This window comes from Muntiacus reevesi, chromosome 10 (genome assembly GCF_963930625.1).
Source record: "Muntiacus reevesi chromosome 10, mMunRee1.1, whole genome shotgun sequence".
Lineage (NCBI taxonomy): Eukaryota > Metazoa > Chordata > Mammalia > Artiodactyla > Cervidae > Muntiacus > Muntiacus reevesi.
In genome coordinates this window covers 4,445,764-4,468,609 of record NC_089258.1, presented here as the reverse complement: position 1 = coordinate 4,468,609, position 22,846 = coordinate 4,445,764, and the positions used below count along the sequence as shown (strand labels likewise).

General features: G+C 38.7%; 1 protein-coding gene across 1 annotated transcript in view; it reads right to left on the bottom strand.

Moving 5' to 3' along the window:
• Window positions 1–22,846, bottom strand: part of ADAM7 (ADAM metallopeptidase domain 7) — a 66,439-nt gene that overhangs the window by 21,793 nt on the left and 21,800 nt on the right. Inside the window, exons 11-20 of the mRNA XM_065947536.1 lie at window positions 22,044–22,174; window positions 20,286–20,460; window positions 18,724–18,813; window positions 17,552–17,747; window positions 16,802–16,904; window positions 12,043–12,229; window positions 7,172–7,252; window positions 5,732–5,810; window positions 4,729–4,834; window positions 3,903–4,002 (exon numbers count right to left, since the gene is read on the bottom strand). Coding sequence (XP_065803608.1) covers window positions 3,903–4,002; window positions 4,729–4,834; window positions 5,732–5,810; window positions 7,172–7,252; window positions 12,043–12,229; window positions 16,802–16,904; window positions 17,552–17,747; window positions 18,724–18,813; window positions 20,286–20,460; window positions 22,044–22,174 — 1,248 coding nt within the window. The remainder of the gene's footprint in view (window positions 1–3,902; window positions 4,003–4,728; window positions 4,835–5,731; window positions 5,811–7,171; window positions 7,253–12,042; window positions 12,230–16,801; window positions 16,905–17,551; window positions 17,748–18,723; window positions 18,814–20,285; window positions 20,461–22,043; window positions 22,175–22,846) is intronic.

Below are 22,846 nucleotides of genomic sequence, written 5' to 3'. Positions count from 1 at the left end.
GAATCAGAGAGCTGTGTTATATCACTGGACCTTTTTAGGGAACTGAGGAGTGGGTAAGTGGCACCAAGACATTAGTGACAGACTGCACAACTGACAGAGAGGAGGGACATACCAAAGTGATGTAGTGTGGACTGGAGATGCTGGTTGGAAGTCTCTCCAAGGGCTCTGTGGTTCTTCGCTGGTGAAAAGAGATACTCTTAAGCCTTCAGTTAATGCTCAAGCAAATAGGACCATTTCCCATGCCTACAAAATCAATTTTCAAGTCCTCCCTAGAATATAGTCCTAGTAAGTGTGCAAATGTTGAAACACACAGAGATAACACTCTTGCCTAGGTTGTCCTCTTGTGAAGGATGAGTCTAAGAACCTACCTATGAAGCAATCATACATCTGAGAGAGTGGGAGTTTCTTTGCATGTGTTAGTGCTAAGTTATTTCATACTCTTTGCGACCCCATGGAAGCAGCCTGCCAAGCTCCTCTGTCTGTGGGATTCTCCAGACAAGGATAACGAGAGCGTGTTGCCCTGCCCTCCTCCAGGGGATCTTCCCGACCCAGGGATTGAACCCATATCTCTGGATGTCTCCTGCTTTGCAGGCAGGTTCTTTACCACTAGTGACATCTGCGAAGCCCAGGAGTTTCTTTACATTCTGGCCTAAGTTACCCTTTGTTAAGTGCTGTCTCTTAACCCTCAGTGGTTTTTATAATGCAATCAGAAAGAATGGTTCAGTGGAAACGGAACTGGGGAGAGGCCCTGGGTACCAAAAATCTAACCAAGCCTCATTAATGTAACTGAGAAAGGATCCCAAACACCATCCTTCCCCAAACCACAGTTTTGCTGAGAACTAGCCTTTTGATGGGTAACTAATGTATCAAACAGGCATCAGTTGAATCATTATTATTTATATAATTTTATGACAAATAATACAAAAAGCCTAAACAAGAGATGCAAGGATTCAGACTGCCCTGTACAAATCTACACTTACAACATATCATGCGATGTGCATGTGTGTGCTCAGTTGCTCAGTCATATCTGATTCTTTGTGACTCCATGGACTGTAGCCCGCCAGGCTTCTCTGTCCATGGAATTCTCCAGGCAAGAATATTGGAGGGGTTGTCATCTCTTCCTCCTGGGGATCTTCCTGAATCATGGATCAAACCTGTGTCTCTTGTGTTTCTTGCATTGGCAGGAAGATTCTTTACCACCACGCCACCTGGGAAGCCCCATATTATTCTATATGGCTAAATTCACTCAAATATTTATTAAGCTCTTCTTCTAAATTCCCCCATTCAACTAAAATTTTGGATAGCTCTTTGGGATTTTGTATTCTAGAAGTGCAACAAATATGCTCCAGGATCTATGTGAACCTCTGGTAACTATTTATCATTGATCATGTGGTCAGAGGATGAAATGGTTAGATAGCATCACCGATTCAATGGACACAAATCTGAGCAAAGTCTGGGAGGTAGAGGCTTCCCTGGTGGCTCAGATAGTAAGGAATCTGCCTGTAACGCAGAGACCCTGGTTCAATTCCTGGGTCGGGAGTATCCCCTGGAGAAGGGAATGCTTATCCACTCCAGTATTCTTGCCTGGAGAATTCCATGGACAGAGGACCCTGGTGGACTACCGTCCATGGGATCGCAAAGAGTCGGACACGACTGAGTGACTATCACCAACAGGGGTTGGTGAAGGACAGAGGAAACCAACCTGCTGCCATCCATGGGATTGCAAGGAATCAGACACGACACAGTGACTGAACAGAAACATACAGTCAGACTACCTTCTCTGAGAGTGAAACTGCTTTGCATATTAATTTAAACAAAATGCAATTGGGAAAGTTACTGCAACCGTGCATGAGGCATAGTAGATAATTAGCAGACACTAAGTGCTAAATATATATAAACACGGGGCTAAGTGCAGTTACATACAGCTTCTTATTTAACCCTGACATTGGCATCCTGTGTTTCCATATCAGAAAATCTCAGTATAAGCTTAAAAAATTACCACACAATATTTTCTGTTCATCTCAGTGGACAATGAAGACTTGTTTCTTGGGGTCACTACTGTCATAATAAAAAGTAAAAATGGACAAAAATGATAAACGTCGTATTACCACAGAAGGAGTATGCAATCCTGAGTAAGAGAAGTTCAGTAAAAGCCTTTCTACTATAATGTCATACATATGTCCCTCAGGGTATGGTGGGAGCTTGTTCTATAATTCTGTACAGTAAAAAGCACAGGACTTATGTGAAATGGAGGGTTGGGGCAAGATCACTAACCAAAAAAAATTCCTAATTTAAAACACTAACACCATTATATTATCATTGGCATGTGCATCTATCAATAATTTGTTCATACTTCCTTCAATAAATAGGTGCTGGTGGGCAGTTTCATTGGTATAATCTTATCACCAAGTTTTCTTCATTGGTTAATTTTTTTAAAGAATACTTTTGTAGCTTTTTTTTCTCCCCACTGAGCCAAATACATTGGAAATCATAACTATTGTTAAAGGTACTGAACAAGCCATGACTGGCTGGGATTTGTCCAGGATTGTCATCTTTTTTTTTTTAATTGCTATGGGTATTATTTTAATAAGCTTTCCCTTTAAAGTAAAAAGATACACAAAGAAATATATGAATAGAAAAGTATTGAGATGGGTGAATTTTCACAAATGAGCACATCTGTGTAACCAAGCCCCACTGAGATCAAAAAAAGAACTTTACTGCCAACCCCTATCCCTCCAAAATCCACTCTCCCCTGTGATAACAACTACCCTGACATCTAATATCATATATCGGTTTTGTCAGTTCGAACTTATGTAAGTTGCATTGTACAGTTTGCCTTTTAGTTTGACATGTTGTCTAGCAGTATGTTTGTGGTAATAATACATCACCTACAATAACATGTTGTAAACATCAGTGGTTTGTCCGTTTTTCCTTGTCTGTAGTGTTCCATTGTATGAATATATAGTGAAATGTTCACCTTTTTTGTTACTAGATATTTGTTTTATTTTTGCTTCTTGTAAATAATGCTGTTGGAACATTATTGTTGATGTTTTCTGATATGCACGTGTACCTCTTTCTGTTGGGTGTATTCATATGACCGAAATTGCTAGATTACAGGCAATCTGTATGATCAGTTTTAGGCCATAGAATCAGTTTTATCTACTGGTTGTATCATTTAAATTTTCATTAGCTTTTATGAGAGTTTTCACTCTGTATATCCCCACTAACAATTGGCATTGTCATCCTTATTCATTTCTAATCATTTCATGGGAAAATACAATACAGACAAAAAAAATACACAAAACAGATTCGTGGCTTAATGAAACATTTAAGGTAAATACCCTTGCAATTACTAAACTGATTAAGAAATTTCAAGTTTCCCATCATTACTGCCACCCACTTCCTACCCATCTAAATTAACCACTTTCCAAACTTAAAGTAATGACCTCCTCCTTGCACACAATTATACTTTCACCCCTGAATATTTATCTCTCAACACTATACACTGTACATTTTTAATTTTTATGAGAAAAAGGCTTTTCCCAATATTTTTCTGCCACTGATTTCTAATAGAATTTTATTTTGAGGACATATTTTGTATGACACCAACTCTTTTAGATTTATTAAGACTTGTGAAGGTTTACATTTGTAAAATTTTCCAGCTGTGCACAAATTAGTATTTTATTTAACCAACATATTCTATTCAGAAATAATGTCTTGATTTATTTGAATCCTGCCATTCTTTCCTTCCCTACATGTCAACAGAAGGTCATTGATGTGGAATCACGTTAGACTATTCTTCTACATTTCCCACTTCACTTAGCTTAGGGATAGTTCACTTCAAACATACATACAGCTACTTTTGCAATTGATTAAAACTACTGCAATTAATTTTTTCTTACATGTAGAGGATGAATATCAGATAAGATGGGCTCATTCCTTGTCTGCTGCTCATCACCAAAGTATCCTTTATTCTCCACTCCTAGGCTTTCTCGAGGTGTGCTGTCAAGAAGGAATTGAATATTGATACCAGCTATAGTATGGGAGAAGCCTGAGGTTAATAGTAAATCATCTAGGAGATTTTTAAAAGACTGATTAATACTCATGTGACACTCTATAACAATTAAATCTGAAGGAGGAACCAAACAGAAAAAGAGACACAGAAATACAGAACAGACTTTTGAACTCTGGGGGAGAACGTGAGGGTGGGATGTTTTGAAAGAACAGCATGTATATTATCTATGGTGAAACGGACCACCAGCCCAGGTGGGATACATGAGTCAGGTGCTCGGGCCTGGTGCACTGGGAGGACCCTGAGGAGTCGGGTGGGGAGGGAGGTGGGAGGGGGGATCGGGATGGGGAATACATGTAACTATATGGCTGATTCATGTCAATGTATGACAAAACCCACTGAAATGTTGTAAAGTGATTGGCCTCCAACTAATAAAATAATATTAAAAAAAAAAAAAAAAAAAAAATGAAGGAGGAACCAAATTTAGTGTTAAAAAAAAAAAACAAAACTTGTAATTCCAAAGTGCAGTGAAGTTTGGGAACCATGGGGCTAACTTTTGAATGAGAAAGAAGTGTGTAAAAGCTCAACTTGTTACACTTTTACTTGGTCTTCAATAAGAGGCTTATACCTTCTTCCCGCCAAATAATCTTTGTGGCCACAAAGTTTATATTGTCTAGGTAATGGTCCCCTTCAACACATAAAAATTACAGACCTACCTTTGAGCTTGCTTCAGTGTAATACATTTTTTGTAACGAATTAGTAATATGACAACCACAACACCAAAAATAACCAGGACAAGCACAACCACCAGGATGGAGATATCTGTAACATTAAAACACATGAGCTTCAGCCAAGGCATCAACCTTGGAACAATGGAATCTTAACATTTAACTGAGAAGTTACAATTCTGTTTCTGTCTTCCTTGAAGGACTTTAATTCTACCCTCCTCTTTTTTTTTTTAATAAAGTCAAAGACCAGAACATTGTACAAATTATTATCTGTATTAGCAATGGACACACCACCCAAGATTCCATTATGTTTAAGAGAATCCCAGTTAGTGGGAAAATTTGTATTATCAGTGATTAACTGACTACAGAAAAGGCCTTACTGGGTTAAGGATTCTTGGAGGAACTAATCCACACTTAACTGGAAGAAGATACATTCATTCTAGATTAATTGTAGTAAATTCAAACTTGGGTATTTAAACATTAACAATAAGAAAAATATCATACAAATCCATACAGAAATACAACACATGTGTAGTAGACCTGTCATATAAGCAGAAAGTATTCTCACTGGTGAGGCTTCTGATATATGCAAGATATTATGTATATATACTTTGTTGTTTTATTCTTTAGTTGCTAAGTCATGTCCAACCCTTTGTGACCCCATGGACTGTAGCCTGCCAGGCTCCTCTGGATTTCCCAGGCAAAAATGCTGGAGTCAGTTGCCATTTCCTACCCCAGGGGATCTTCCCAACCCAGGGATCAAGCCCATGTCTCCTGCATTGGCAGGCGAAATCTTTACTACTGAGCCACCAGGCAAGCCCCTATATATTTTTAAATGATTATTATTTATTTATTTTTTGGCCACAGTTCATAGAATGCAGAACTTCCCTGACCAAGGGTCAAACCTATGCCTCTTTCAGTGGAAGCACAGAGTCTTAGCCACAGGACCACCAGGACGTTCTAAGATAGTATATTATTCCGGGATGCTCACTGGTAACATTTAAGGTTTCCTCCCATTCCGCAGATGCCTGAATTCCCTGGCACTGACACTCAAGGTCACCATCATCCACCTGGAAGAGCCATCAATCAAATAATTCATCACATGACTGACATAAAACTTGTGTTTTCCACCTCATTCAGCTTAGCTTTCACACACACCCAAAATACACACACGCACACACTCATGAACTTTTTACTGACTAATTAACGAATCCAAAATCAAGGTTGGGGAAAAATAAGGCAATAAAATACAAGGAACAGCTATCTTTGAAGATGGTCTTGGAGCAAGAGAAGGATTCTGATAAATTTGAAACTGAATGAACCAGATGGTTTGGCTTATCTCTCCAGAAGCCATCAATCTTATTGAATGAACAGCTCTTGCTAAAGTTGGGCATATCATAGCCAAAGAGAAGACTTCAACTAGATTTAGTGAGAGAACATTAATGTGAAAAAGAAAAGCAGTGGCATAAATGTTTACTTCATCAAAAAGCATTGTGTAATGGTTAAGGACATACACTGTTTCTATACTGAAAGCTCAGCCTTTCCTTTCATAGAATATCAGTGTGATTGCTTCACCATCTCTAAAAGAGGGCATAGGAATAGTACTTGTCTTTTAACGTGATTATGAAACTTTTAAAATTTAATATATACATAAAACTCTTGAAAGAGTACAACTCTATACAAGTGTTACTGATTAATTTGGCTTAGGAAAAATGTTACCCACAAAAGCAAACTGTTAGGTACTGCTAGTATTGAACAGTGTCAAAATGAGGGAAAAAATTGTTGTTGCTTTTTTGTTTGTTGTTTGTTTTTCTTAAAAGCTTTGGGCTAACGTCAATACTGGTATAATTTAACTGTAAGAGAAATTATGATAGATGCAACTTTTTTTTAGATGCAACTTTTTAAAAAGATTCTTTTGGAAGTAGATCATTTTTAAAGTCTTTATTGAATTTGTTACAATATTGCTTCTGTTTTATGCTTTGGGTTTTGGGACAAGAGGCATGCGGGATCTCAGTTCCCTGATGAGGGATTGAACCTGCATCTCTTGTGTTGGAAGGTGAAGTCTTAACATCTTAACCATGGTCTGCCAAGGAAGTCCCAATAGACCAAAGTTTAAACTTTTGGTTTAAACTTCATACATACATAAATTACTTGGTTTCTAGATTACCAGTCCAATGACAGGACATATACATGCAATATTAGTATTATCTATGTATAACACTTGGCTTGGCTCTTTGGTTCAGTATTATTAATGCATGAAAAAATATGGATCCCAAATGCATATTTGATTTAAAAATCACCATGCATACATATATACATACATACACACACACTCATGGGTGCATCTGTACTTATACATAGGCTCGGGAATGAAGTCTTATGCAAACAAGTGACTGGTAAGACATCAATTTAAAAAGGAGTCAAAACTTACAGAATTTTCATTGCACTGAGCAGAGCAGTCAGTTGAATTGTAGGCCTTTTCAATAGTCACACATTCACCACTGCTGCACACCTAGAAATGAAGTCACCAAGATCAATTAGAATTACTCACTCAGAATTTGTATCATTTGTCCTAATGAAAAACCACATGTAGAGTCTTCTGTGGAAGAGGAAATCTTCTATAAATGTTAAGTGGGTATTTGAAAAAAATGCACTGTACAGTCAAATATTGTTATATACAATTAATCATGATAATTAATTATGATAATAAATATTTATGATAATTAATCATGATAATGTCTATGTCCTCATGACTTCTTCAAATGTTAACCTATCAATGATTCTACCATTGTAATTGCAGCAATTTCTTCTATTATTTCTACCACAATTTCTTCTAACTTGATAAGGATCCATGTTTGTTATATCACAGTTGCTAGCTGGGCATTTTGTCAATATCCATTAATCTTATTATTATGATTTATACTTATTAATTTTGTTTTAAATTATGCTTTTTGGGGGTAAGTTTTATGACCAAATTACTGTTCTGTTGCTCTTGGTTATTACGTGGCTTATCTTAGCTCATTTATTTGCAAAGAGTCAGACACGATTAAGGGACTAAACAAACAGTTTCTTTATCTAGAATCCTATTAAATCTGTATCAGATTTCTTAGAACTGCATTTCTCACTTTAATTCACTTTCTTTTCTTTTTAGAAATTTCATCTTAGTTTTCTTTTTTAAGAAGAGTAGCTTTCAATTTACTGATTTTTTATAGTTTTGATTCCATGACTTACTGCATAAATTGCATAAAAGCAATCATGATTCATTTTGTACTCTGAAGGCAGTGCTTCTGGATTGCAAATTGTATCATTTTTATAAATTTAGTACCTTTTTTAAGAATAATAGCATGTTTTATTTTTAAATTAATTTTTAGTGGCACATAGTTGCTTTATAATGTTATGTTTATTATATGTTATATATAACATATATGTTATGTTTCTTCTATGTTGCTATATAATGTTATATCATGCCATATATCCATTAAAATATAAATTTAATTTATTTCTAAAGGATTTTCCTCTTTCTAAAGATGTATCGTTTTCACGGAAACCGTCATCTTTGATTTCTCAGACTGTCTCCTTTGTTCACCATCCTGGTTTCTTTCATGTATGCTTTTTAGTCTTCTTTCCTTATGTTTACAGAATGGGTTTTCTATATACATGATTAAACACTGAGAAACTTTGTTTTAAAACCCATGCAGACCTCTTTTCAAGTATTTCAGGCTCAGCCAAAGGAAAATACTGGAATGTTTCTTACTTTTATTTTGCAATTTTGAATGTTTACTAAAGAGATAGCTACAGAGACCAATTTTGAGCAATTCTGTATGAGAGGACGAACCAACGAGTTTCCTCTTTTTCTACTCTTATTCTCTCCGCAGTCTTCTATTTTTCTCTCTTACTTTCTCTTCTCTATTATTTTTCGTCTTTTTTCTTCAGTCCAGTCTCCTTTTTTCTTTTTTCTTTTTTTTTAATTTTATTTTATTAGTTGGAGGCTAATTACTTCACAACATTTCAGTGGGTTTTGTCATACATTGACTCGAATCAGCCATAGAGTTACACGTATTCCCCATCCCGATCCCCCCTCCCACCTCCCTCTCCACACGACTCCTCTGGGTCCTCCCAGTGCACCAGGCCCGAGCACTCGTCTCATGCGTCTCACCCGGGCTAGTGATCTGTTTCACCATAGATAATATACATGCTGTTCTTTTGAAACATCCCACCCTCACCTTCTCCCACAGAGTTCAAAAGTCTGTTCTGTACTTCTGTGTCTCTTTTTCTGTTTTGCATATAGGGTTATCATTACCATCTTTCTAAATTCCATATATATGTGTTAGTATGCTGTAATGTTCTTTATCTTTCTGGCTTACTTCACTCTGTATAATGGGCTCCAGTTTCATTCATCTCATTAGAACTGATTCAAATGAATTCTTTTTATGTTGTAAGTTCCTAGTATAACTAAGAAAAAGGGCACCTAGGTGTAATGGCATATGTTTGCCCTATTTTCCTATGCCAAATGAAACTGACCCAGAAAGAATAACTACTAAGAAAAACTAGAATGATTTAAGGCATTTGAAGTTCCTCATGTCTAAAAAAATAGTAACTCAGTGTAAGTATGAAAATGACAGGTTCTATCAGTAGTGTCTTTGTGATATCTCTATAGATTAGTGTTTGCTATGCATGGATTCCCTTATGAAGAGCTGGTTCAAGGACTGCCACCATTATGAGTGGTGCACTTCGTGCTGAGGTTTCTCCTGAAGGATTTAGGTCCTCTGTATGGTGGTGGTGCCTACTCTCAGTGTGTTTGCACCATCACCAAATGCTCCCTAACAACTGCTCCCCTTTCAACCTCTTTGCTGAATCCCACTCACTCTACGAAGGGGACCTCATACATTTGCTTGATACCTCTGGCTGATTTTCCTTACCTGAAGTGAACAGAAAACTATTTGGTATTTTCTTTAAACTGATGCCTCATACTCTCTGTTATTGAAAACTCTTGACCTTTCTAGATGGTAGTTGGTACACAAACAAATTTTCATAACTGTTGACTCCTCACCATTTTTATATTTATTTAGTCATTTTCATGAGGTGTGTAGCTCAGTTGTGTCTGACTCTGTGACCCATGGACTGTAGCCTGCCAGGCTCCTCTGCCCCTCTATAGTTAAAATTATGCACTTGAAATATGAAATATAGGTCTCTATGAAGTTATTAACTTCTGATTCCTTTTTTATATGCTGAATTTTTACTTTCCAATTAATTTTCTATCTCATTATATGAATGATACTGTAATGTTTGTGGGTGGTGGTGTAGAGAAGGGGAGGCATGTCATAGATACTTTTCAGTTTCAAATTTGCTGATTTTAATACAGTATTCTATTTTTCAAATACTCTTGTGCTTATAAACCGTGATGCGCTGGCTATTGTTTTTAATATACGTTCTCAAGTCTTCACCTAAGAGTGATAAAACCTTCCCAAACCTAGCTTCATTCTACCTGTTCAACTTAGTTCCCTACCATTTCACCTAGAACTCCAATCACACTAACGCTGTCAGTTACCTGGATATGCCATATGTTATACTTTGTACCTTTGTATATTATGTAGGTATGTCTTTTTAAAAAAGCATTTTCTCAAACCATGAACAAGATGAAAGGACAACCCTCAGGATAGGAGAAAATATTTGCAAATGAAGCAATGGACAAGGGATCAATATTCAAAATATATCAACAACTCACACTACTCAAATATCAAAAAACAAGCATCCAATAAAAAAAGAGCAGAAGACCTAAACAGACATTTTTCCAAAGAGGACATACAGATGACCAACATACACATGAAAATTTGCTCATCTTCACTAATTATCAGAGAAATGCAAATCAAAGTTACAATGATCTATCACCTCACATCAGTCAGAATGACCATTATCAAAATATACACAAGCAATAAATACTGAAGAGGGTGTGGAGAAAAGGGAACCTTCTTGCACTATTGGTGGGAATGTAAATTGATACAGTTACTACAGAGAACTGTATGTAGATTCTATAAAAAACTAAAAATAGAGCTACCATATGGTCCAGCAAACCTACTACTGGGTATATACACAGCAAAAACCATAATTCAAAAAGACACATGCACCCCAATATTTATTGAAGCACTATTTACAATAATCAGGCCATGGAAGCAACCTGAATGTTCACCGACAGAAGAATGGATAAGAAGATGTGACATATATATACTATGGGATATTATTCAGAGTAATATTTAACAGGAACAAAATTGGGTCATTTGTAGAGATGTGGATAGACCTGTATGGGTCTGCCATACAGAGTGAAGTCAGAAAAAAGAAAACAAAAATATATTAATGTGTATATGTAGAATTGAGAAAAATGATCTTATTTGCAAAGCAGAAGCAGACACAGATGTAGAGATCAAACACAGGGGCACCAAGGGGGAAACGAGGGAGTGGAATGAGTTGGGAGATTGGGATTGACATGTATGCAATATTGATACACTATATAAAATAGATATCTGATGAGAGCCCGCTGTCAGTACAGGGAACTCTGCTCAGTGCTCTGCGGTGACATCAGTGGGAAGGAACTCCAAAAGAGAGGGGATGTATGTAAACGTACAGCTGACTCATTTTACTATACAGTAGACGCTAATACAACGTTATAAAGCAACTATACTCCAATAAAAGTTAGTTAAAACACAGAAACATGTCTTTTCTCTTCTTCTGTATGTTGAAAAATGTCGAAGCTGAAATGTCTCTCATTCAATGGCATCAGGAGATGCCATTCCATGTTCTCTAAGAAAAGTCACTCACTTCCTTTGGACTCATACACACTGATCACATCACAGTGAAAGCAACTGAGTTGAACTGTAATGATGCACTTGAGTTAATCTAAGAAATTCTCAAGTACATACATCTTTACATCATCTGTGCCTTGCACAGATACTGGCATCGTAGTACATGCCCAGTAAACACATCTGAATGAGTAAAATAAATGAAGACTGTATGGCTACTTCATAGTCTATTAAATTCAAACATTAAGTCTATAATTTCATTAAGCATCTACTGTAAGACACTAATTAAGCACATTTGTAACATTTACATAATTGGTATAAAAATATTAAAATGAATACTTATTTATTAAAATGAATAGTGTTGTTGCTACGCTGCTCATTTAAAAAATGTTGCAGACTTTTTTTCTGTGTTCCCAAAGATAGGCCCTCTGGGGCCAATTATGGGATCCAGTGAAGTTTTAAGTGACTGAACAAGAAGTTTTAATAAAACAAAGGGCATTCATCTTACCATTCCATTGCCACATTTTGTGCCAGGTGCAACCAGGCCAAAATCCTTAGACTCATGGTACAAATAGAAGGTTTTGCATTCACTGGTATTCTGTTTCAGATGCTTCTTAAGGTGATAGATCTTCTCTTCTCCAAGGACAAAAGAGTGATGCCCACCTGTGCAAAATATCTTTCCGCATTTGATATCTCTGAAGGGAAGCAAGAATATTGGCTCACACTTGGGACAAGAAATAGGACTGCTAGAAATTAGGCTGGCAGTGGAGTGGCCTGCTTATTTTTTTTAAACCTAGGCTTGTCAGAGCCCAGAGGAGGCCAGGTAAGCCTCTGGACAAAGTACCGACCCTGAAAACTGAGATGAGCAGACAAAGATACTAAATGACTATATTTCTTTATGATACCTAGGTAATTCTCATAGAGCAATATTAGCTCAAGCTTTATAGGAGAATATTATTAGTAATTTGGATAAGCATAACTTGAATCAGTGGCATATTGGGCACCTACCGACCTGGGGAGTTCATCTTTCAGTGTCCTATCTTTTTGCCTTTTCATACTGTTCATGGTTTCTCAAGGTAAGAATACTGAAGTGGTTTGCCATTCCCTTTTCCAGTGGACCACATTTTGTCAGTGACTCATCTGTCTTGGGTGGCCCTACATGGCATGGCTCATAGTTTCACTGAGTTAGACAAGGCTGTGGGCCGTGTGGTCAGATTGGTTAGTTTTCTGTGATTGTGGTTTTCAGTCTGTCTGCCCTCTGATGGAGAAGGATAAGAGGCTTATGGAATCTTCCTGGTGGGAGAGACTGACTGAGGGGGAAACTGGGTCTTGTTTTGATGGGTGGGGCCATGCTCAGTAAATCTTTAATCCAATTTTCTGTTGACCTGTGGAACTGTGTTGCCTCCCTGTTATTTACCTGAGGCCAAACTCTGGCAGAGGTAATGAAGATAATGGTGACCTCCTTCAAAAGATCCCATGCATGTACAGCTACACTCAGTGCCCCCAACCCTGCAACAGGCCACCACCAACCCATGCCTCCACTGGAGACTCCTGGACACTCCCGGGCAAGTCTGGGTCAGTCTCTTGTGGGGTCACTGTTCCTTTCTCCAACAGGAGATGGCAAGAGTGGACGGTGACGTTCTAGGAAACTGCGAGTTAAAATGGAGTGGAATAGGTGAATTTAACTCAGATGACCATTATATCTGCTACTGTGGGCAAGAGTCCCTTAGAAGAAATGGAGTAGCTATCATAGTCAACAAAAGAGTCTGAAATGCAGTACTTGGATGCAATCACAAAAATGACAGAATGATCTCTACTCATTTCCAAGGCAAACCATTCAATACCACAGTAATCCAAGTCTATGCCCTGAGCAAGAATGCTGAAGTTGAATGGTTCTAAAAAGACCTACAAGACCTTCTAGAACTAACACTCCAAAAAGATGTCCTTTAATTTATAGGGGACTGGAATGCAAAAGTAGGAAGTCAAGAAACACCTGGAGTAACAGGCAAATTTGCCCTTGGAGTATGGAATGAAACAGGGCAAAGGCTAATAGAGTTTTGTCAAGAGAATGCACTGGTCATAGCAAAAACCCTCTTTCAACAACACAAGAGAAGACTCTACACACGGACATCACCAGATGGTCAACACCGAAATCAGGTTGATTATATTCTTTGCAGTCAAAGATCGAGAAGTTCTATACAGTCAGCAAAAACAGACTGGGAGCTGACTGTGGCTCAGATCATGAACTTCTTATTGCCAAATTCAGACTTGAATTGAAGAAAGTAGGGAAAACCAATAGACCATTCAGGTATGACCTAAATCAAATCCCTTATGATTATTGAGTAGAAGTGACAAATAGATCAATGGAATTAGATCTGATAGACAGAGTGCCTGAGGATCTATGGATGGAGGTTCATGACACTGTACAGGAGACAGGGTTAAAGGCCATCCCCAAGAAAAAGAAATGCAAAAAAACAAAATGGCTGTCTGAGGAGGCTTTACAAATAACTGTGAAAAGAAGAAAAGTGAAAAGCAAAGTAGAAAAGGAAAGATATATCCATTTGAATGCACAGTTCCAAACAATAGCAAGGAGAGATAAGAAAGTCTTCCTCAGTGATCAGTGCAAAGAAATAGAGGAAAGCAACAGAATGGGAAAGGCTAGAGATCTCTTCAAGAAAATTAGAGATACCAAGGGAACATTTCATGCAAAGGACAGAAATGGTAGGGACCTAAAAGAAGCAGAAGAGGTGGCAAGAATATTAAGAAGAGGTGGCAATAATACACAGAAGAACTATACAAGAAAGATCTCCATGACCCAGATAATCAGAATGGTATGATCACTCACCTAGAGCCAGACATTCTGGAATTCAGTCAAGTGGGCCTTAGGAAGCATCACTAGGAACAAAGCTAGTAAGGTGATGGAATTCCAGTTGAGCTATTTCAAATCTAAAAGATGATGCTCTAAAAGTGCTACACTCAATATGCCAGCAAATTTAGAGAACTCAGCAGTGGCCACAGGACTGGAAAAGGTCAGTTTTCATTCCAATCTCAAAGAAAGGCAATGCCAAAGAATGCTCAAACTACCGCACGATTGCACTCATCTCACACACTAGTAAAGTAATGCTCAAAATTCTCTAAGCCAGGCTTCGACAGTACATGAATCGTGAACTTCCAGATGTTCAAGCTGGATTTAGAAAAGGCAGAGGAACCAGAGATCAAATTTCCAACATCCATTGGATCATCAAAAAAGCGAGAGTTCCAGAAAAACATCTACTTCTTTATTGACCATACCAAAGCCTTTGACTGTGTGGATCACAACAAACTGTGGAAAATTCTTAAAGAGATAGGAATACCAGATTACCTGACCTGCCTCCTGATCAGGTCAGGAAGCAATAGTTAGAACTGGACATGGAACAACAGACTGGTTCCAAATCAGGAAAGGAGTATGTCAAGGCTGTATATTGTCAAACTGCTTATTTAGCTTATATGCAGAGTGCATCATGAGAAACTCTGGGCTGGATGAAGCACAAGCTGGAATCAAGATTGCTGGGAGAAATATCAATAACCTCAGATATGCAGATGACATCATCCTTATGGCAGAAAGTCAAGAAGAACTAAAGAGCCTTTTGATGAAACTGAAAAAGGTGAGTGAAAAACTTGACTTAAAACTCAACATTCAGAATACTAAGATCATGGAATCTGGTCCCATCACTTCATGGCAAATAGATGGGGAAACAGTGGCTGGCTTTATTTTGGGGGCTCCAAAATCACTGCAGATGGTGACTGCAGCCATGAAATTAAAAGACGCTTACTCCTTGGAAGAAAAGTTATGACCAACCTAGACAGCATATTAAAAAGCAGAGACATTACTTTGTCAATAAAGGTCCGTCTAGTCAAGGCTACGGTTTTTCCAGTAGTCATGTGTGGGTGTGAGATTTGGACTATAAAGAAACCTGAGCAGCGAAGAATTGATGCTTTTGAACTGTGGTGTTGGAGAAGACTCTTGAGAGTCCCTTGGACTGCAAGGAGATCCAACCAGTCCATCCTAAAGGAAATCAGTCCTGAATATTCATTGGAACGACTGATGCTGAAGCTGAAACTCCAATACTTTGGCCACCTAATGCAAAGAACTGACTCATTGGAAAAGACCTTGATGCTGGGAAGGGCTGAGGGCAGGAGGAAAAGGGGACGACAGAGGATGAGATGGTTGGATGGCATCACTGACTCAATGGACATGAGTTTGAGTAAGCTCTGGGAGATGGTGATGGACGGGGAGGCCTGGCATGTTGCAGCCCATGTGGTTGCATAAAGTGGGACATGACTGAGTGACTGAACTGAACTGACTGAACTTGAATCAGGACATTAAATTTTTTCTTTCTTGCATAGAACACATCAGTTGATTCTTGTTTAAAAAAATCTATGAAGTTGCTATTATCATAACCCCCTTTTCACAGATGAGGCAACAGTTGGAAATAAAGTAAATTTTAGAAGTATATTTAGAAGCAAAGTTGAACTTGACTCTAGGTTTTTATTATTGTTGCATTCAGTACAGATCTTGTTCGGGAGAGTATAGAAACCATGTCATACACCATAAACAAACCCAGAATATGGGTTTAGCACATGTATTTTAGAAGTTGGATTTAATATTCAGTTCTCCCATCCTGTTTTCAATGTCAGCATCTATCATTCTTTCTTCTGATGACTTTCCTTCTCTCCTTCTCTTTCCCCCTTTTCTACCTATTTCTCCCTCTTTCTCTTTCCTTCTATCTCTCTCTCTCTTTGTAATTCCTTCCCCTCCTTTTCTTCCTAAGAATCGTAAATCTTCCCATCCTTCCCTGCATTCCATGATTTTCAGTTACAAAATACAGAACATAAAAACCAGTTAATTCCATCAGAGATGTGTGGTCTCTCCCTTCTTGCTCCCCTTTCTTTCTAAAAAGCAAACATTTTAGTCACTCAGTCATGTCCAACTCTTTGCCACCCCATGGACTGTAGCCCACCGGTCTCCTCTGTCTATGGAATTCTCCAGGCAATAACTCTGGAGTAGGTCACAATCCCTACTCCAAAGGATCTTTCTGACCCAGAGATCAAACTCAGGACACCTGCATTGCTTGCAGATTCTTTACCACTTGAGCCACCAAGGAAGCCCTCTCTTCCTAATCTCCTGAGTGAAATTTAAGAGAGACTGTCGGCTGTCAAAGTAAAAGCTGTTCTGATTTTGCAAAATGCTTTGAGAGGGTACATGCTTTTCTTTACAGGGTACTTACTTTTCTTCACAAGGAATTAATATATGTCCCTTGTTTTTGCAGTATCCAAATTTATTTCCAATTGTATTCATCTTGTAGCAAATATCAGAACTGGCTTTTGCTTCTGGGATCCAAAGCAGTATGATAAAAGTAAAACAATGACAACATGATTGTGACAAATCATAAATGCCTTACTTTTCTTATGCCATTGAAATTTCACTGTCACTTACATAGTAGTGAAACAGAATGGGATAAATAAATTTTAAAACTATCTTATTGCCTCAGGAGGATATTTCAGGAAGCAATATGGATAGAAAAAAGAAACAAACATACCTTAACCCACATACTTAGATAGTCAACTAATGTGTGTGTGTGTGCGTTCTTAGTTGCTCAATTGTGTCTGACACTTTGCGACTCCATGGACCATAGCCCGCCAGGCTCCTCTGTCCATGGGATTCTCCAGGCAAGAATACTGGAGTGGGTTGCCATTTCCTCCTCCAGGGGATCTTCCCAACCCAGGGATTTAACGTGTGTCTCCTACATCTCCTGCATTGACAGGTGGCTTCTTTACCACTGAACCACCTGGGAAGCCAGTCAATTAATATTAGAGGTAAAATCAATGAATATTAAAGGTATTATTTAGAAAGGTGCCAGGTCATATCTGCCATAAATGACATTATCTCCAATCTTGCCCCCCAAATTCCTAAAGGACAGTAACAGAGAAATAGCGGCTATTATCTTTACCCATCATTCAATGCCACTGTCTCTTACCATGACCAAACAATTCAGAGCACTGATCATCCCGGGTGGGACAGCTCCCCATGAAGCAGTATCCTTTTGCGTTCTTGCAAGGAAATCCATTTACTTGGAATTGGTCCTTAGGACACCCCGAAGAGTGGCCAGTGCACCTCTCAGGAAAATCACATTCAGTTTTTGCTGGTCTGCATATAGACCCTGCTTTTTTCAGCTGTGGAAGAAAAATGAAGAGACTGATTCTTGGGCATCCTTAGGCAGGCAAGGAAGGGTCAGTGAGTAGGAAGAAGTAAGTAGGTTGACCCATTTAATTTAACTAAAAGAAGTTTTAAGGATGGGTCATGAGGTCATGATTTCCTTCTCCTTTCCACTGAGAATTACTATCTTTATTGGCTTGTATACAATTTTAGGAATGACAAGCCGGTGGTATTGAAATTTGGATTTGGAACAGCCGCGGGGCAGAGTTGGGATGGTTATAAAATGGGGAAATGAGCTTATGTTCATCTCATCTTGCCTTCTTCATTCCTTCGTCCCTCTCCCCCAGCCCACCATACACACAAAACTGGGAACCCCTGACTATATATATATGTTGACTTTCATTTAGGGAGGGCATGACATGGAAGTATTCTCTCATTTAGTCATTCAATATGCATTTGATTGTGCTGGGGTTTTGGAAAGATTTGAAGATGAATTAAACATGCTTCCTTTCCTTTTTTAGTTCATGATCCAGTGGCATGAAAGAAGAGTCAGTGAACACGTGGACAGAGGCATTTGGGTTTCTGGTCATCCTTCCTAAGGATCTATCTCTAGGTACTCATTACTATCGCTTCCAATTCCAATAAAACCATTTTCCCTGTAAGTTCACTGAAGTTGGGGTGCCATTTCCCCACCTCAGCTAAGGTGAAATAGGCTAGCAGTCATTGAAAAAAGACCAAAAATAATGCTGGTTGTATGACTCCATTTCTAAAATTCTAAGCACTGCTTACCCACTTCTCCACTTCCCAAACCACAGCACAGATCAGGGTTTAAAAGTCAGAGCATTTCAGAAGAGGCTCTATTGAGCACCAGCAAATCTGGCTGCAATCTGGGATTGGTAATGTAAGGTCACTCAGTGATCAGACGGCTCTTTGGTTCTATGTATACTTAATAAACTGAAAGCAGAGCAACCCAATTCTAGCAGAGTCTCTTACCTGGCAAGATTCACAGCATTCTCCTTCAGCACAAGTAAACCCTGGCTTCAACATGCATTTGCGTGCATCACAGCAAGGATTACTGCAGTCCTGGCAATCGTCAGAAATGCAAGATCAGAAGTGCTTTGTACTTTGGCTCCTGTTTAAAGAGTTCATTGACTGTGTTTCTGTGGAGCTTAGCCTTAGTTGTTTTTCAGAGTTCAATTTAAATGCATGGTCCTTGATGGTGATAAGTGTATAAAGGCTCCTGCTTCCAACTAGTGTCTGGGACTTTTACTTTGGAGCTGTTCAGTACTCCACAGCTAGTGAATTCTCACAAGCCCAAAGTTTGTGACCTTTTTGGCACCATTGGCCAGTTTCATGGAAGACACTTTTTCTATGGACTGAGAGTATGAGGGATGGTTTCAGGATGATTTAAGTGCATTATATTTATTATACCTCCAATGATTAGATGGGAGGAGGAGCTGAGGTGGTGATGTGAACAATGGGAGTGACTGTAAATACAAATGAAGCTTTGCTCACTCTCTCACTACTCACCTGCTGATGTGCAAACTGGTTCCTAACAGGCTACAAACTGGTCCATGGCCTGGATTAGGAACCCCGAGGTAAGGTATTTCAAGTGTTAGAATGAAGATGTAGCAATATTCCAAACAATGCACATGGCCAAAAGCATCAGTTTCCGAAGTTAAGGTTCTGTTCACATTTAACCTAGACATTTGAAAACTAGAAGCTGTAACCTCTGGACCTGTCACAGTCTCCACTCTGATCATGGAGTCTCTTTGTGGCTATCTTAGTACACTTTTTTTGAATTGTGCAATGTCTACAGCATAGCTACTAAAAATGTTGTCCTTGGACTTCCAGCATCAGCACCATGTTACAGGTTCGTAGGAATATGATCTCAGTTCTACTCCAGACATACTGAATCAGAGTCCACATTCTAACAACATGCCGGGGTGACGGATGAGCACTTGATAATGTGAGAAGTTGTTATCTAGGACACATACCTATATGATGAGCTCTAGAAAGAAAGAGCTTCTATGTAGAAGAAAAGCAGATTAAGAATTAATTTAAAATATGCCTGCAAGGCTTATTCTGAATGTTCCAGAGACTGCTATAAATCTGTGTACATTTGGAAGGTTTCTGCTCAATTAAATTTTCTAATAATGTGAACTGGTCAACAGGGATATAGACTAGCTTCATAAGGCCCTGAGTCAAACTCAACTTACTGTGTGGGATTTTGTAGAACAAATCCAACTGTGGAAGAGAGATCGGACTTAAGGAGACCTATGGGCCCTTCGCACTAGAAGAGCCAGTTAGCATATAAACCAGGCTAATGAGACGCTTTGGACCTGAGGTAAGATCACTACACACAATTCATGACTTGGGAAGAAGCTTTGCAAAGAGGGTACCCAACAGCATGCTTCCAATTCTTTTTTTTTTTTTAAATCATACTTGTTGAAGCTTTACAAGGATTATCATGGTTGATTAATGGCTATATCCGTGCCTAGGTTCTAGCTGAGTTGACATTTTGTAAATCAAAAGACAGCATCATTTGCAAATACCTGAACAAGGCCACAATCACACTCCTCTCCATCATCCAACCTGTTGTTTCCACAATATGGGTAATCAGATAGCTTGTCAGAAAATGGAACATTGAGCATGCATGTCAACTGGTAATCCTTGAGAAATTGCTGGTACTGGGCTTTGCTGCATTTACTGAATTTCAGTGCAGGAATGCTAGAGATAGGATGAGTTAAAAATAAAGATTAATCATATCAATGCATAGTGGTAGAACAACCGTGAAAATTCAATGAAGAAATGAGAACAAAAAACAAAGAGAAGACTGCTCTGGTGGTCCAGTAGTTGGGAGTCTGCCTGCCAATGCAGGGGATGTGGGTTCGATCCTTGATCCAGGAATATTCCACATCCCTCAGGGCAGCAAAGTCCATGCACCACAACTGCTGAACCCGTGCTCTAGAGCCTACACACCACAAGGAGAGAGGCCACTGCAGTGAGAAGCCCATGCACCACAACCAGAGACTAGCCCCTGCTCATCTCAACTAGAGAAAAGCCCACACGCGGCAACAAAGGCCCAGAGCAGCCAAAACAGAACAAACAGAAATGATGGACTCAAAGTCCATTTACCTTTCCTGCTCTCGTCTTACAGTTACTGCCGACCAGTACCTGGGCTCTTTATTACATGAAATGTCTTTTTGAAATACAGCCAACACAGGCTAGTTTAGTGAAAATATTCAGACTATATGTCTTCCAGAACATGCTTCCTGAAGCCTGTGTGCATACGTGCTAAGTCACTTCAACCCCGTTCACCTCTGCGACCCTATAGACTGTAGCCCACCAGGCTTCTCTGTCCATGGGATTATCTAGGCAAGAATACTGCAGTGGGTTGCCATGGCCTCCTCCAGGTAATTTCCCCAACCCAGGGATTGAACCTGCGTCTCTTATGTTTGCTGCATTGGGAGGCAGGCTCCTTACCACTAGTCCTGCCTGGGAAGCCCCCTGCAGCCTACATCTAGGCCAACTCTACCTGCTGTCTCCACGTCACCTTTTATTGTTCCACTTGAAATAATCTATATATTTGTCTATCATCTGTGCAAGATTGCTAGCTCCTCCATACAGGGACTGAATCATGTTCAAGTTTTTAAAAAAATAAGCACTAGCTAACAGGATACTTGGCAGAAATTGTTCTCTATAACATTTCTTGAAGCAATTTATTTTCTTACACATCCTAGGAATGTGATATACTTCTTTTCAAATTGAAACTCACTTCCCTTCTATCTTCCTCTGGTTTTGACTCCCTGCTCATTATTATTGACACAATGATTAACTACAGATGGATTTTTAAAGTCTTGAAGACATTTGAGGGGGATGGTGTGTTCCTCTCCCAAATATTACTAATTATGTAGATAATGATGTAAAATTAGATATCAGTTACTGAGTTCTTACCCAGGATATATTAGGAAAATTCCAGATAATAACTATAGTGCTAGTCGTTCAGTTGTGTCAGACTCGTGACCCCATAGACTACAGCCCACCATGTTTCTCCGGTCCATGGGATTCTCCAGGCAAGAATACTAGAGTGGGTTGCCATTCCCTTTTCCAGGGGATCTTACTGACCCAGGGATCAAACCTGGGACACCTGCATTGTAGGCAGATTCTTTACCCTCTGATCCACCAGGGAAGCCCCTCTGAACCACCAGAGAAACCATAGCCATATAATAACCATGTGGCCCTACAGCACTGAGTTTTAATCAAAGCCATTCCTCCAATATTGAAATATTTTCTCTATATTGGAATCTTACCTTCCACCACTGTTCATCACACATTTTTCCAAAGCACAGGTACATGGGTAATCATCATGACTCATCCCAAGGTTATGCCCCAAGTGGTGTGCCATTCTGCTTGCAATTGCATTGAGGTCAGGTAAAAGATCCTGAGGCCAAAAAAGTCTTGCATTAGAAACTTCTATAAAATAACACACAAGCTACAATAGTACATAAACTCTGAAGTAGTCACTAAGATCTGGTTTCTAGCTTCTGGCTAATTAGTATCTTATCTGAGAGATTATGAACTAAATTATCTTCCATTCTTGCACCTTAACTTCCTCACTTATATAATGAAGTTGGACAAAACCTTTTGATGGTTTCTAACTCTAACATTTGTAGATTTTTTTTTTTTTGGTGAAGTAATAGTCATTATTGATTTTATATAGACTCATTCTTACCAATAGCTCAAACTTATTAATTAGCATCCTAACAACAAAATAAACATTATTGATTGTCTCCTATTCCTAGATATTCAAAGGGCATAAAAATAAAAATGTGTGAGTTTAGGGTTTTCAATTTATAATCTCACATTAGGCAATAATGTGATACAATCATGAGGAGGGAGTTACTATTGTGAAAAAAGTCAGAAGATCGGTAATGGAAAATCCAAGGCAGCGTTGATTGCTATCACTGTTCTTATTTCTATTTTATATTTTAATCTCTATGTTAGTGGAAAATTTTAATTTCTGAAGAGGGGTGGGATATCAGGTTACTATAAAGGAAAAACATCCCTAATTTGGTAATTTTATCTTACTCATATGACATTTAAAATGTATCCT